The sequence below is a fragment of the Nylanderia fulva genome, unplaced genomic scaffold, assembly GCF_048542155.1.
Source record: "Nylanderia fulva isolate GAGA-0341 unplaced genomic scaffold, ASM4854215v1 Scaffold22, whole genome shotgun sequence".
Classification (NCBI taxonomy): domain Eukaryota; kingdom Metazoa; phylum Arthropoda; class Insecta; order Hymenoptera; family Formicidae; genus Nylanderia; species Nylanderia fulva.
Window position 1 is genome coordinate 1,738,899 of NW_028190285.1, and position 15,633 is coordinate 1,754,531.

At 39.9% G+C, this 15,633-nt stretch overlaps 1 protein-coding gene across 6 annotated transcripts in view; it reads left to right on the forward strand.

The window, feature by feature from the left end:
• LOC114932677 (cell adhesion molecule Dscam2) overlaps positions 1–15,633 on the forward strand; it is an 83,932-nt gene that overhangs the window by 63,501 nt on the left and 4,798 nt on the right. For 5 of the 6 annotated variants that reach the window (XM_085482800.1, XM_085482802.1, XM_029304995.2 and 2 more), the window contains 12 exons: positions 316–435; positions 2,692–2,871; positions 4,111–4,258; positions 5,631–5,932; positions 9,628–9,776; positions 9,956–10,110; positions 11,229–11,410; positions 12,081–12,389; positions 13,698–13,994; positions 14,358–14,493; positions 14,570–14,697; positions 15,036–15,464. In XM_085482800.1, the coding sequence (XP_085338926.1) occupies positions 316–435; positions 2,692–2,871; positions 4,111–4,258; positions 5,631–5,932; positions 9,628–9,776; positions 9,956–10,110; positions 11,229–11,410; positions 12,081–12,389; positions 13,698–13,994; positions 14,358–14,493; positions 14,570–14,697; positions 15,036–15,464 (2,535 nt within the window). The remainder of the gene's footprint in view (positions 1–315; positions 436–2,691; positions 2,872–4,110; positions 4,259–5,630; positions 5,933–9,627; positions 9,777–9,955; positions 10,111–11,228; positions 11,411–12,080; positions 12,390–13,697; positions 13,995–14,357; positions 14,494–14,569; positions 14,698–15,035; positions 15,465–15,633) is intronic. The other variant, XM_085482801.1, reaches the window with a different exon arrangement.

Genomic DNA, 15,633 nt, shown 5'->3' on the forward strand with positions numbered 1-15,633 from the left:
TTGTGTATACCTATATCGTTCGTGTTTTCGTCAATTTTATTATTCGCAGTTACAAAACACGTATATATAAAGCTTGTAAATTTTAAATATATATCTAAAGTTTATAATTTTAAACATAAAAACATATAAAGTTTGTCATTTTTTATATATAATTTTACGCACATAGATACGTGTTCGCGAATATTATGATAATTCGTAATCGGAAATTCTCTCGAGATGAATGGCAACGGAAACGCGGGCGTGTCCAATAAGATTTCGGATAATGCGAATTTTAGCTACTGGAAGATTTTCAAACCAATCGGTTCGTATTTTTAGTACCGCCGAGGTGGACCGTGGAACCTATCGACCAGAACGCGGTTGTAGGTCACGGCGTCTCCATCGCCTGTCAGGCCGAAGGATTCCCCATTCCGGCTGTGACTTGGAAGCAATCTATCGGTAAGTCACGACTTCTTAAAGGTGGGATCTCGGGGTGCGAGGAAATTCTCTTTTCCCTCTCTTTCTCCTTCCGCCAGCATTACGAGGGAGATGTATTACGTCTCTCAGATGTAGCGCGAGAAACGAGAACATTTTCGCACCTGAAAACTCCCTCTAAATATATATATATATATATATATATATATATATATATATAACTTCACCATTTAATAGAAGTAGCCAACATTCTCTTTGGCTTCAACAGAAACAGTTGGTAACTGAAATAATTACTCGCTTTTTGTGCACTGTGGTTGTACATTATGTAAATCGTTAATTTTGAAACGTCAATTTATATAATTATTTATTTTCGGTCTGACTCGCAAATTCGGTACAGTTCTCTCCACGCGAGTATTATTGCAATTTCTTCCAGCACTTAATGCTCATTAGACAAGAGCTTTGTTTGCACGAACACTATGTATAATTTTCATTAAAGTCAGAGAGAGAGAGAGTTCGACGAAGAGGAGAGAGAAAAAAAAAGTACACGTCGAGAACTGTAATCAATCATGAATTTCGCTGAATCGTCGATCCCCATATCGGCAGAGATATCGATCGTAGTCAGAAATAAGTCGTACCTGTGGAGAGAGAGAGAGCCGTATAATTAGTTTCATCAAATCGCTGATCGTGGATTTGATGTAACCGTGTCCCACCCCTTCTCCACCCCCATCGAGAGGGATTTTCCTCCCTCCCTCGTCTCTTCTCCATTTTCGCTCGCAATTCCGACCTCGCTTTGGGGCGCGCGAACTGCATTTTTCTGCCGTTTATCCTGATTTTATTCTCGCAGCCAATCATTTCCCGCCCGCGGCTACGTCAGATTTCAACCAAAAAAAAAAAAAAAAACGCTTTGCACATCTGCCTTAGCGCGATACAGTTATATCACAAAGTGATGAGATTGTTATCAAGTTTGAGAAATGTTTTTGTTGATTTTAATTAACTGCGGCAAACAGACGACTGCGTTTGTGCCCGCAAAATGTTTTTGGGTTCCGAGCTAGTTGTACGCGTTCTGATGTTTTAAATGGTTTCGTTGCTCGAATATCAATATCTGTATAAAAGTTTTTCTCGTCCCGTGCATTGAAATACAAAGTTATATCACGCGAAAAAATAATATTTAAAAAAAAGGAAATTTTGACGGACGGATATTTTTATTTTCCATCATTCATTACTGGTATCGGGAAGCATCGATCGGCTGTCGTCCAAATATAACGGTGAAAGAAAGGAAGATACGGTTTGTGAAAGAAAGACGTTTCACGACCTACATATCGCGTGCACGCAAAGAAAACGTAGATTATTATTAAACTGAGTTTTATTAAACTTGGCGTAATGCTGTTATTACTTGCGCCGCTAGATTGAATAAATGCAATTTAACATCGGCCGAGAATGTTTCGAGCTCTCTCTCTCTCTCTCTCTCTCTCTCTCTCTTTGCTTAGAGAAAGAGAGACCGGCTACCGTAAGTTTTGATAAAACATAAATTCTCGCAAGAGACTCCCGCGAAAAGACTGATTACTCAAAAGCGACGCTTTCAAAGCGTTCGGTTTACCTAGCTCGAGTTCTTCTGCGAAGTAAATCTTTACCGTTTGCAACACAGTTACACGACCGGTATATACTGCGATACATCTGCCACTTCCACCCCGTTTATTTATGAAAAGATAGAATAAACGAATAAAGTACATGTACGTGGAGGAGGGAGAAAAAAGGCGTTCGCAGACATGCACTTTGAGTACTTACAATTCGGCTTCCAGCACGTTACGTTTTCCAGAGACATTTAAACGTTCGTGTATTCGGAAATGCATTTAAAACGCTTCGCGCTTAAGAAACTTTCTTTCGCCTTGTTTGCTCAGCATTTAAGTCGGCGAGTGTTTTTGTAATAGGCATAAACAAGGTGATATTTCGCGCTGCGAACTTCAAATCATTTTCCCTCCGAACCTTATTTCTTCTTTTTTTCGCCAAACTTGTAGAATTAAGCGTCTCGGTAGTCGCGTCCTCGGGTCAAAATTCGATTAAAGTAAAGTTTATCGGAGATTACGCGAAGAGTGGGATCTTGTTATCTGTATCGTGCACCCACTCGAAAGGCTCTCTTCTCTCTGTAAAACAGATTAAATACAGAGGCGTCATCGTCTCGCGGACGAGATCCACGTCGAGTTTGAAATTCGAGAGTGCCCGGATAATGCGTAAAGTATTGCGCAGGAGGATGGGTAAAGATGTATCTCCTTGCATGTTCAGGTGAAACTACGGGCGACTACAGGGAGCTCGGATACGGCGGCACGGAAGGTGCCGGGGTGGCCAGAAACGGATCCCTGGTGATCCCGCGGGTATCGCGAGATCACGGCGGATTCTATCTATGCCAGGCGAGCAACGGCATCGGGCCCGGCCTCAGCAAGCTCATTCGGCTAACGGTTCATGGTAAAATATTCACGTAACCGTAGAGTTACCGCCGACGTCTGGATACGGTATCCTGCGCGCAGGATATACCCGGGATTCGCTCTCGAAACCGGCTTTCTTCGACCCACGTGTCGTTTTTCGACCGCGAAAGAAAATCGGATACCTAATGTACAGGGTGTCCCAGATTTACCGTATCATTCGTTAACGGGAGAATTTTCAGCCGATTTGGGGACGATTTTTTCTCAATGAAAATGTCCAGGCACCAGTTATAATAGTATATTGGCTAACAAGTGCGGGAAATCGTAAATCGGCCGAGAGTGCGGAAGACGACCCGCACATGTTGGTCACGATATTTTGTGTGACCGGTGCGTGGAAAGGGGTCCCTTTCTAAAATCCCATCATGTGCGGAAAGGGCGACTTTCCGCGCACCTGTTGCACAAAAGTTTTTTTGTAAACTAAGCCTTGTGAAAATTAATTATTAACAAAAGTATACATTATTTAGTTAATTTTAGGTACAGTTTACTTGAATTGAATTTTAATTTAAGCTACATGATATCGAAAATTGAGAACATTAAAAAAATGATGATCTTTCTCGACATTTTCGCTGAGGAAAAATCGTCTCCAAATAACTTTAGGAGTCTCCCATGAACGGATGGTACAGGAAGATTCGGGACACTCTGTATATATCCCTCTGAAAATGATCTTTGGAGTCCAAATATAAAGAATGACGGGAATTTAATTTGTTATTGCAGGATACGCGATATATGTACGTGAACGGTGATATGTAATGCGACAGTCATGAATTTAATAAATTTGTTAATTTGAATTCGCGCACACACGGTCCGTCGGAAATTCAATAGTATTACTGCAATATTCGTCACTGGATAATTGCTTCGCATCACTGGATGAAAGCCTCCTCTCTGTACGTGCGCGCATACACGCGTGTACACACATACACGCGCGATTATTCCGGATAACATCATGCGTCGATAATTGATCTTTTTTTTTCTCGTTTCGGCTACAAAATAAACCCGCATTCAATAAAGCACCGTAGGTCGGACGTAAATACCAAATTGAACTGCTCGTTTATAATTATAAAAAAATGAGAGGAGCGAAGTTCCGCGAGTTCTCTCTTTCTCCCTTATTTTATCGCGCAAATTGATTTTATTATCGTGTCGTGATTTAATGTGCATTGTGCTGTCGTGAGTTGCCGGCGTTGTGTGCGTACAACAACGTTCTGATGAAAAATTTCCACTACAGCGGGCCCGCAGGTGACAGTAAGGACGAGACAGGAATCAGTGCGACGAGGAGAGAGCGTAATATTGCGCTGCGAGGCCGAGGGAGACGCGCCTCTTGATCTTAGCTGGCGTGTTCGTGACAGCAAGATCGATCCTAATTACGACGTTAGGTTCGTATCGAAATTAATTATGCGCGTGTCGCGTGAAAGCTCGCAGGTTTGAAACGGCACTTGCCGTTTGATGCAAGCTCATTTTGACGCTACGTTATCCACGCGCATTAATTTCGCGAAACGTTCGGGGCGAGAATAAATCTCGCTATTCGCTCAAATGATGTGCTAAAATAAGCTAGATTTGTTTTGGGAATATATTTGGAATTATTTTCAATCTATTTTAATTAGATTTTAGATAAATGCTTTAGAAATTTGAGAAGTTGGTATGTGTGTGTGTATATATATATTTCTTCAGTTCAATACACCTTTTACATCGATAATACTTGAATCAATTTTTGAACGCTACCCTGCATTTAAAGTCGATCTAACAATAAGAAGTAATATTTTAGATATGATTGAGATATTCGGAATGAATCTCATAATTTTTTAAAATTCTTTTTCTATTTTAATTTTATTTAAGTAGAGCTCATTAATTAGGTTAATTACTTTAGAAACTGCATAAAGATTTCTTGCCAACTTCTTCGATATTGAAAACTTGGAAATATATATATATGTTAAAAAAGTGGAGATCTTCTAGAAAAAACTGAGATCTCAATTTAGAGTCGAGAAATTAGTCTTGAGTTTTTGTAAAATTTAATACTTTAAATAAATAAAAGGCATGATGAATCTCGAATTTAATTATAGAGAAGAACAATGTTGAACATTATCGCAATAAAATTGTCGCTATTTCATTAAATGTAGAAATATGTCAAAATTTGCTACTATATAATTTATTACTCGATATTACGCAGAAAAATCTGTTCTGCTGGGAGAAATTTTACTGACTTATAAGTAAATGTTATAGAGAAATATTTGTTTATTTATTGGCGGGAGGAAGAATTAATTTTTTATCACGAACCGAATTAAATAAATAAATCAATCAAATTTTTCTCTTCTAAATTAATTCTTATTCCGACGTCAAAGCAGCAACGACAATCAGTAGCAAAATACATTTGTCAGAGGTAGATTATACTTGACAGAATATACCCTCCACAAGTTTGGAAACACATTTTCCAATTAAACAATCGTTCGGCAGCGATCTGTTTAGATTTTTTGTATGATTATATCATAAGATATTTAAATGACATTTTTATATCGCCACCTAAATATCTTACGATATCTACATATATTCATACCAAAAATCTGAACAGATCGCTGCCATGCGATTGCTTAAAACTATAAAATGTAAGATGTTTCCAAACTTGTGGAGAGTACTGTATATAAACATATATATAATATAGTATATTTAAAGTGAAATGTCACAATTGCTCCGACCGCGGCGAGTATGAATTAATCAGGCAACCGCTCATCTCGGGGATTTCCCCGGATACAGATACGCGGTGGACAATACGGCGGACGCATCGGGACACGTCACCACGGAGCTGCGGATCATTCAGGCGAGCCACATGGACCGCGGCGACTACGTGTGCGTAGCCGCGAACGCCTACGGTCAAGACAAGGCAACGATACACCTGCTGGTGCAGGAGCCGCCCGATTTCCCACGCAATCTCCACGTGGCCGAGCAGGGCAGCCGGTCGATCCTGCTGGCCTGGTCCTCGCCTGCGAACGATCGCGACGTGAACCACGCCAGCGCACCGATCACCAACTATATCGTGCAGTACAAGGAGGCTCAAGGTATTTCATCATTTCTCCTTCCTTTCTTGCTTTTTCTTCCGGTGAATGCGCGCGATCGGAAGCGCAGCGAGACGGCGTCTCCTTAGAAATTTGCGTTCCTGCTCGATGGATTCTTGAACACGCTGGCTGCGACATCATCCGTATATGAAAATTGCAAGCTGGGAATAATTATTTATTGTATATATGTGATTTTTGAAAGTAAAATTGACGTAAACAAATGTGATGAAAAATAATCGATATCTTGTTCTACATTTTACGTGCCAAAATTGCAACCTTAACAGCATTACAAAATTACAATAAGATTATTGAGAATGTTCCGAATGATATTTTATACATCTTCTTCAAGTTTTCACGCACAAATATAATTACTTTCAATCTATATAAATTACGTTATGAACGGCGAATACACAAACGTGAACTCGGTGGAAAATAAAATCTTATACTTATTCTCAAGAAAATGTTCGTGTCACAACTGCACGGATGATGTGGCGGTAAATGCGTTACAAGAGAGTGAAAGAGAGAGAGAAAGATATATCGCCGTGTTTTTTTTGTAACAAAATTTACAAGTTATAAAATTAAAATTTTAATCTAAATTGAAGCGCACTTTGATCTAGCCCGCTCGATAGGGCGAGCGAGGATTCGCGTAAATATGAAAAAAAAAATTAAAAGTATTGGGTTAATTTTCTACTTACTGTTGACGTACGGCGATTAATCCCAACGGCAGGGCGCGGATGTAAATATTGCATTATAATATCGCGCTACGTATATATTGGTGAAGATAATACCAGATTTTTCTGGTGCTTGCTCGAGCGATAATTGGAAAACAAAAAAAAAGAGAGAATACAGAAGAAATACGCTGTATACGCTATATATTGCGCTCCATTACATTCTCGATCCATCGTCATTATATCGTGATATATATATTCACAGTAACGCGCTTGGCATCTCTATCATCTGCGCGGATATCATATTGGCCGTTAAAGTTAACACTACGATGTCTTCCGCAAAAGCGTTATATTCGCGGATAACGCGCCGCGGCTTTTACCCCCGTGTCGGGCGAGAATCATTAATCATTTATCCTTCGACGTCGCTCCGTGTCCCGCTATTCGTTTAGGATTTATTTTGGATTTACTTCATGGCTTTCGCCGTCCATTTCTCCCTTCATCGGAGCGCGCGCAGTCGCCGTCACGTCGGTTCAAATAAATTCATGTCGAAACGATCGAAATTCCATTAACACGAATAGCATATAATATGTATCTCATTAGTAAGTAATAATTCAATCGGCCGGAATGTGTGTCTATCCGAAATGTGTGCGCGTCTATACTGGATGAAATATTTAACTCTCTAATTTATTCGAAATATTTGGGAGGAATGCAATACGAGATAAAACACGCGCGTGGAATATGATTTTTTATATAAAAATAGTTTACAAAATTGAGATATTACATATTTGTCTATATAAAGAGAAAATACAACATACGCAGCTTCTAAAATAAAATACAATACATGTTGCATTAATAATGTGTTACGTTAATAAAGGTATATAGAGATAGTTTAAAATTTATTTACCATTCGGAAATGAAAAAATATAAATCAGATTAATTCGCATTGCTGATACACATGCATATGCGGTACACGCATTGTTTGACGAAAAATACATTTCGCATTTTATTAAAACCGTTTTATTCTACGGAGCAACTCTTGCGAATACAAGCTGAATATTTTCCCTCGTAATATGCTATTTTGTAACGTCGCTCCAAGATGCACGCGTGTAACGTAATGTGGTGCAGTCTGTCGCATGAGCTGCGACTGTCAAGAGCAATGGTAATTACATTGTCGTGTCTCTCGTAAACTCACGTCGAGTTGATTTCATATATATATATATATATATATATATATATATATATTGTACCAGATATATATGCATGTAACGAAACCGCGAATTTGTTCGCGATTCATATACCCGCATATATGCGGCCGCAGAAACAATTTCGTTCTTTGATCTTCTTCCACGTGCTTGCGTCCGAAAGCATACGCGCGATTTACGTTTCTCGCTGATCAATTTCTTCACAAGGAAGCCATCAGCTGTTACATTTTCGCTCGCGGTCAAGCCTCCTGATATTTCGAGATATTTTTTTCAATGTAAAAAATATTTGAATTAAACTCATAAATACAGGATGTCCCAACATCTGTTAATCACAAATTCTTAGGATCATTTGGAGATTTTTCCTCTGCAAAAGTGTCCAGGGAGGCCATCATGTATCTTTATAACTTAAATAAAAATTCTATTAAAAAAAAAAACTCTACTTGAACTTAATTGAAGAATGTGATTTACTCGCGGACAATTATTGATGCTTCGACATTTTTGCTAAGGAAAAATCATCTGCATTGATTCACTAATTCTGGGATACCTTGTACATATGCAAATTTCTTATATGTTTTTCTCTCGCACAGAAAATAAAGAAATTCTAATGATTAAATGACGTAATATTTAATACGATCACGCGTGCATCGTCGAGTATATTTCATTGTAATGTAAAGGAACCACTCTATTTTCTGGAGAAGTGGCTGGTATATATATATATATATATATATACATACATATATACCAGGTATCTTCTCCGAAGTTGGCGGTTTTCATTACGACAGCCAAGTCAAAGTTTTCTGTAAAGTCGTTTGCGAATCTTCCCACTCCGCGTCTTTGTTTTACACTCTCCTCTTCTTTCCTCTTATCCCGACTACCGAGCGATCCTTCCCTTCTCCCTCGCCCTATTTTCGTGGCACAAACTTCTCTTTGAAACGCCCCTTACCCTGGCCGCTCGTTAACTTTGGATGTCCTCATTTACGCCTAATCGACTCGAGTCTTCCCGTCGGTGTTAAATTATCGAACTTAACGCACGAAAGGGCAATGGAAGCGTCGTGGTGTTAACGCGCATAAAACATGTTCTTGAGGCAAGCACCGTCGAGAATTATTATCGCTCTTACCCAAAATCGAGTCTCGCGAGGATCGAGATTTCCGAGAAATGCCGGCCAAACGATGATAAATTCGTGTCCTCATTGTTTGCGCTCTTGTTGCAATAATTTACATCTCCGCGAGATTTTAATCATTCCAATCCTGACGCCGCGGATGAATTTTAATGTCCGCGTGTATGTTTTATTAGCCTCCGAAAGTTAGTATCGTCCTACTACTGCGATTACGAATTAAAACTAAGATTCTTACCGGAGATAATCTGCATTTGAGATCGCGCTCGCGCGCCACAAGAGAGAGAGTAACGGAGTTTGAAATTAATTTTCAAACTCGGCACACACATATCCGTATTAACGTGTTTGATATTTATTGCCTTGCTTTACCTTTGCCCGAGTCTGCGGAGAGCTTTCATCCTCCATTAAAGCGTCATTCGCCTGATCGATTTGTTCGCTCGTCACATACTATCCGTCTTTTGCGGCCAACTGCGAACTATTAAACTACTACGAGCTGTACATACGTCACACGCGGATGCACGGGAGAGAATCAAGATAGATTTATCTTATCCTTCCCCGAGCGAGCGAGATGTGAGTCGAAATCGTCCGGATTTGTTCACGCACCGGGACAGAGAGATACATACTTACATCTCGCCCTCGCGAGACTCGCGATTATACGCTTAAGAGATCGTCACTGATCATCCATCTAAGCGTTGTTGCCTTTTGCTGGAAAGACGTTTGGCATGAGCACAACACGCAGAAGCTGGTAGCCGGGGACAACACGGTCGCTCGAGTATCGTCCCTAAAACCCGCGACTACCTACCACTTTCGAGTGCTTGCGGAAAATCATCTTGGAACATCAGCGCCAAGCGACATCCTTCATGTCAGTATCAAACATTGTCGAAAAAAAAAAACAAAAAAAAACAGAAACAAAGCATGAAATCAGAAAAGAAAAACTATCACATTATCACGAACGAATCATTTTACGCGCGATAACGTCAGACCGACTGTTGTTTCTTTTTCACGTGTGCCGTGGGTGGCGTCTCGAAATTTTCGAAACAGGTGCAAACGGATGGCGAAGTGCCCGGTGGACCGCCCAGGCACGTCTCCGTGGAGCCCCTGGGCCCGCAGCAGCTCAAGATCACGTGGCAACCGCCGGATCGATCCCTGTGGAACGGCGAACTACTCGGATACACCATCGGCTACACCAATCTCGGGTATCATTATCTGCTTACTGCTCTTGAGCCGCGGTAGTTTGCGGCATTTAGCGCTCATCATCAAACCCCGAAGTCTCGAACAATGACCGTGATGATCCCTTCGTTTGCATGGATAACGCGCGAATATATTTAGCGAATTTTCTACACTCGATCTATCTATCAAAAATGTATACATCTCTCAGAGTAGCTTTATTATTTTATACTCTGTTTCGAATAAAAAATTGAAGCTTCCGGAGCAAAAGTTTAGCGACCAAATTATTTTGCGGAATAAAATGTTTTCAATACATGCTTTCGAATAATGAAATTTGAAACCAAAATCGAAAAATAGAGAAAACGATTCCTTTATTTATGTAAGAGATTTATCGAATTTCAAATGCCTCCCTTTACAGAGTAGACTATAATTCTGTTTTGCTTTTTTCGGAGTAGAATTCATCTATTTTATTGGCGAAATAAAATTCCTATGAATATAAAAACGTTTTGTGACGTAACTTATTAAATGAAATACGAGGGTAATGTTTGCTCTGTGATATTTCAGAATAATTGGATTATGGCGAATATATATGGTGATTCAGTTTCACTATGAATTCTTAAAATATCTTTTGTCCAAGCTTCGTAGTTATATTCCATTGAATTTCGAGATTGTTAGTTCCTCCATTATACTCGAATCGGACGGCGGAACGTAATAAATGCGAACGATAAGGACAATTTCCGGTAAACTTTGGCGACAGCGACTTTCGTGCCGGGGCTTTTCCGTTCTTAGACTAGCACCAAGTTTCAAATAACAGTGAAGAAATTTTCTGGTGATATATTTATATGTGTATATACCACATATTTTTTTTTAACGCTATTAACACTGACAATGAGTATAGTCGATCAACTGGCATCTGGATATTATATATAAAAATATAAAATCAAAGAGCTTTATATAAAAATCTAAAAGAAATACGATTCCTCTTTTATTCCGCAATTTTTCACGGAAAATAATTTAGAAGCTCTTCTGACAGCGCTTTTCTTGACACACTTCGTTTCTCGTAATTGATACAACGTTCAGATTTTAGCGCTGTCGATTGCCTTCGTACTTCATCTTTCCGCTTGAACGAACCGCGCTTTTATTTCAGAAGCGATGATCAATTAACGAACACGTCACGAGTTGGAATCACAGGAAACGGGGACGGTTCGCACGATTATAGACTAACCGGTCTGCGAAAATACACCCAATATAGCATAGTGGTGAAGGCGTTCAATAGCAAAGGAGACGGACCGGGATCCGATCCCGTGACGGCGCACACATTCGAAGACGGTGAGTGAGGGAAAACTTCCCAATTTGCTTCTTCATTTATCGAGCCTGCGGGATTTCGAGTTAACGAAAATATTTGGCACGTTAAACAAGGTAATTACACAGCGTGCCGCTTTGAAGCGGCCACTTTGCATTTTGATTACGGATTAAATATAATTGAGAATTGCAAATGACGAGATTAAGTTTCAAATTACAAATTAATATTATAATTTAAAGTTTGTCATGTGTACAGCGCGGCGCTGATGTACAAACAGTCCACACTATATATAATGCATAATGCTGAATGGCAATTATTTGCGCAACAATATTGGTTTACGAAACGAGCTTTTACGCGAGGCACAATCTACAAACTATGTGTACAAAATATCGATATAATAATACTTTTTTGTTTTAAAGTTTTTTTTATTGTTATATCGGGTTTGTAAATTCCTTCGGGGTATATTTTAGTTTCAAATCACTGTTTATTTTAATCGATTTGCGCGCGCTCTCATAATTTCGTACTTTTTGTTTCTTGTGATTTGATCAATCGTTCTTTGAATATAAATTCGGAAAAAAGAGATTTCGATGTACTGTATTAGTAATATAAATTCGCGACGATGCTCTGTGTTTTTCGATGCGTCGAAAAAGATAGAGTAGCACGATATAGCGATTTACGATATACGATTTGATGTAGTTCCAAGTGCGCCACCGCAAAATGTAGCCTGCGCCGCACTGAATGGTCAGAACATCCAGGTGACCTGGAAACTACCGCCTTCCGACAAAGTTCACGGGGTCGTGCAGGGATACAAGCTCCTGTACGAGGCAGCGAGCGGCGCCGCCTCGGACTCTCAAGCCGGCAGAGAGACGAAAATCAGTCATGCTCTCAGTACGGTCTTGCACGCTCTTAGTCCGTACACCAACTACACGGTGCAGGTGCTCGCCTTCACTAGGGCCGGCGAGGGTGTCGCGAGCAACCCTGTATCCTGCACCACCGGGGAAACCGGTAATTTCAATTACAATTTCGAAATTCACTCTCGACGTATATAACAGTATATTTTATCGTCAGTGTTGTGCTTAGATGATTTTAAAATTAGCTAGATCAAGATGACATGAAAATATGTAAATTTATCTTAGATAAAATGAAGATTATTTTATTTTGATCTGAATATATCTGGATAAAAAATAATTCCAGATAATATTATAAAAAAGACCGCTTATGTAAACACAGTTATATTATAAAAAGGATATAAAAATGTATTTTTATATGCTATGATTCTTTTTATCTATATAAAGATACGATGACGCCAAAATTTCATTTCATTGATCATCTAGATAATTTTATTTAGATAACAGCAACACAGTTCATTGTAGAAGAAAGATTTTTTATACTTCTCCCCATTGCTCGAGCGAGTGAGTCTCGAGTCTGATCAGTTGATCGATAGTTTCGAAAAACACATTTTTTTCCTGGAAGATTAATGTTTCTTATAGTGACAGAACCCTGTATTATTCAAAAAGAGAAACATTTCTCGAAAATATTATAATTAAAATTATAATCGAATGGGTCTGTTTGATCTATTTAAGTATTATGACATTTCATTAACATGAACATACGACTTATGACTTACGAGGAAAATTTTGATTTTAATGAAACTTTAAGCACGTGTAGAAAGGATATTTAAATATTTAAAAAAATTGGTTTTCAAAATTTTATTAATTAGTGCCTTTACAAAATTAAATATTATTACAACAAAAACAACAGCAAAAACTTATTCAAATGAAGAAACAACACAAAACCTTATTATATAATAAAGAAGTTCTATTTTAAATAATCGATCATAACCGCTTGACGAAAGTTGAAAAGGATAAGGGATGACTTCACCCCTTAGAATTGACCGGCAACTAAAAACTTCTAAATTCATATATTTATAGATTCGTGTATGTAAAGTTTCAAAATCAAAATTTTCGACAGATTCCCTTGTTTCTTTTTTACATGAAGAGAATTTTCTCTTAGAATTTACCTTGAAAATCACAATAATTATAGTATTTGAAGAATTTTTTAAGAGTTTCTCTGATTAAATATTTACCATAATAAAAAATATTAATACGTACATAGTAAAATTAATCGAACATATTTTATTGTGGTAAATATTAATCAGAGAAACTCACAATAAAATTCTTCCAATACGATATTGTCCCACGATCACCATGATTATCAGGGTAAATTCTAAGAAAAAAATTCTCTCTGCGTATAAACAATTTCTTTCGAAATTAATGAAGTCGCTGACAAAGAAAATGTTAACTCTGCTAATAGTTCCCGATGCACCGGAACGCGTGAAGTGGATGGTGAGCGGCGAGAATGCCGTCGTGATATCTTGGTTGCCACCGCGACGACCGAACGGGTTGCTCATTCAGTACACAGTTTACATTCGCATGTTGGAGCAGGGAGGTAAGGATAAGATCCTCAAGAACCCTCTGCCCGCTCAGAACCTGCATCACGAGGCAACAGGCTTGAAGCTACACGAGTCTTACGAAGCGTGGGTTACGGCCTCGACTAAGGTCGGTCAGGGTTCAAGCACTCCGGTCGTCAAATTTCAGCTCAGCACCACCGGTAAGTCGGTCTTGGAAGTTTTTGCGAATTGGCGAAAAATTTCCTTATCCCTCCCCACTTCGTAAAACTTTGTTTCGCATCGGGGATTTTGTTTCAAATCGAATTCTTTATCCAAGTTCTCCAAGAAAACTGCGTGGCTATCGTGTGCGAAATGTATATCAAATATTCCGAAGAAGTGCAGCTTTACCGGATGATAGTCTATACCTGGAGGAAAATCTCCAGCTCGTTTGAAATATTTTTCGATTGATGGCAAGCGCGATATTCGCGTCCTTGCGCGATAATATACATCCAGTGCTTCGCGAAAGGATATTATAGCGCAAATGGCACATGAATGGAATCTCGTAACCGGAGTACTTTAATTAGTTCCAGCTGCCATAATATCATTTGGCGTGCCCATCGTGGTTCCGTGGCGAGTGGACGTTAATATGGCTTGCCTTGTCGTCGGCGATCCTCGTCCGAGCGTCGAGTGGCGACGCGCCGACATGAAATTACAGCAAAAGTAAGTGTAACGACGAATCCCGTAAAGCGGAATCGATTGTGACGAAACGTCAGTGTTCACCGAACGAGTTTTACAGATCGCACGTTGGACCCGACAACACTTTGACTCTGAGAAACGTGCAGAGAAGTCACGAGGACAATTATTCGTGTCACGTGAAAAATTCACTCGGCACGGACGAAATTACTTATACCTTGCATATTCAGGGTAGGTACATCGTGTAAACGAAGTTGTCGAGTTATTCAATCGCTGGTTCGAAAATTAGGAGGAAATGGTATAGATAATACATCTTCTTCGCGGGGAAATATTTCTCCTCGAAATTATATTATACGATCCTTCTAAAAAATTATTCAAATTTCGAGAGCATACATTCTCCCTCTCGAAATGCATTTCATAGACTCACGAGAGCAAAGTTACGAGACAAACTCGGTTATAGAATAATCCCCATGAATTCTTATCCTTGCGCGAGAGAAGAGTAGTCTGTCAGGTATTTCTCTTCCCTCGTACACGAGCCAAGTTCTAATTGGTAAACTTTACGCACCTAGTGCCGCCAACGTCGCCGACTCTGCTGGCTACCGGGACGACGACCGACGCGATCCAGTTACAATGGAAACAGGGCGACAACGGCGGCTCGCCCATTAAGGGATTCCTCTTGGCCTATCGTCGGGAATTCGCCGAATGGGAGGAGGTGATGCTGGACAGGCGTGCGGGCACGCATCTGCTCGAGGGTTTGCAATGCGGTACGCGTTACCAGTTCACCCTCGCGGCTTTCAACAGGATCGGGAGCGGCAGCGCAAGCGACATACAGACGGCGAAGACGAACGGCTCGAAGCCGGTCCCGCCGCCGAAGCATCACTTTGTCAAGCCGAATCAGACGTTCGTTATTCTGGAGCTGGCGGCTTGGCAAGACGGCGGATGCCCGTTGACCTACTTCGTCGTGGAATATAGGAGGCTGCCCGGGGATTGGCTGCTCGGTAAGAACCTACAACTCTCTTCGGAAAGTTGAAGTCACGAAGCGAAGAAGTAGCGCTCGATAATTCACGAAAACATGACGTTGATAGTCCTGAATTAATTCCGAGATCGATATCTACCAAGTTTCTCCTAATCAGAAAAGTGCCGCCGAGTTATCCTCGTTTTCTTCAA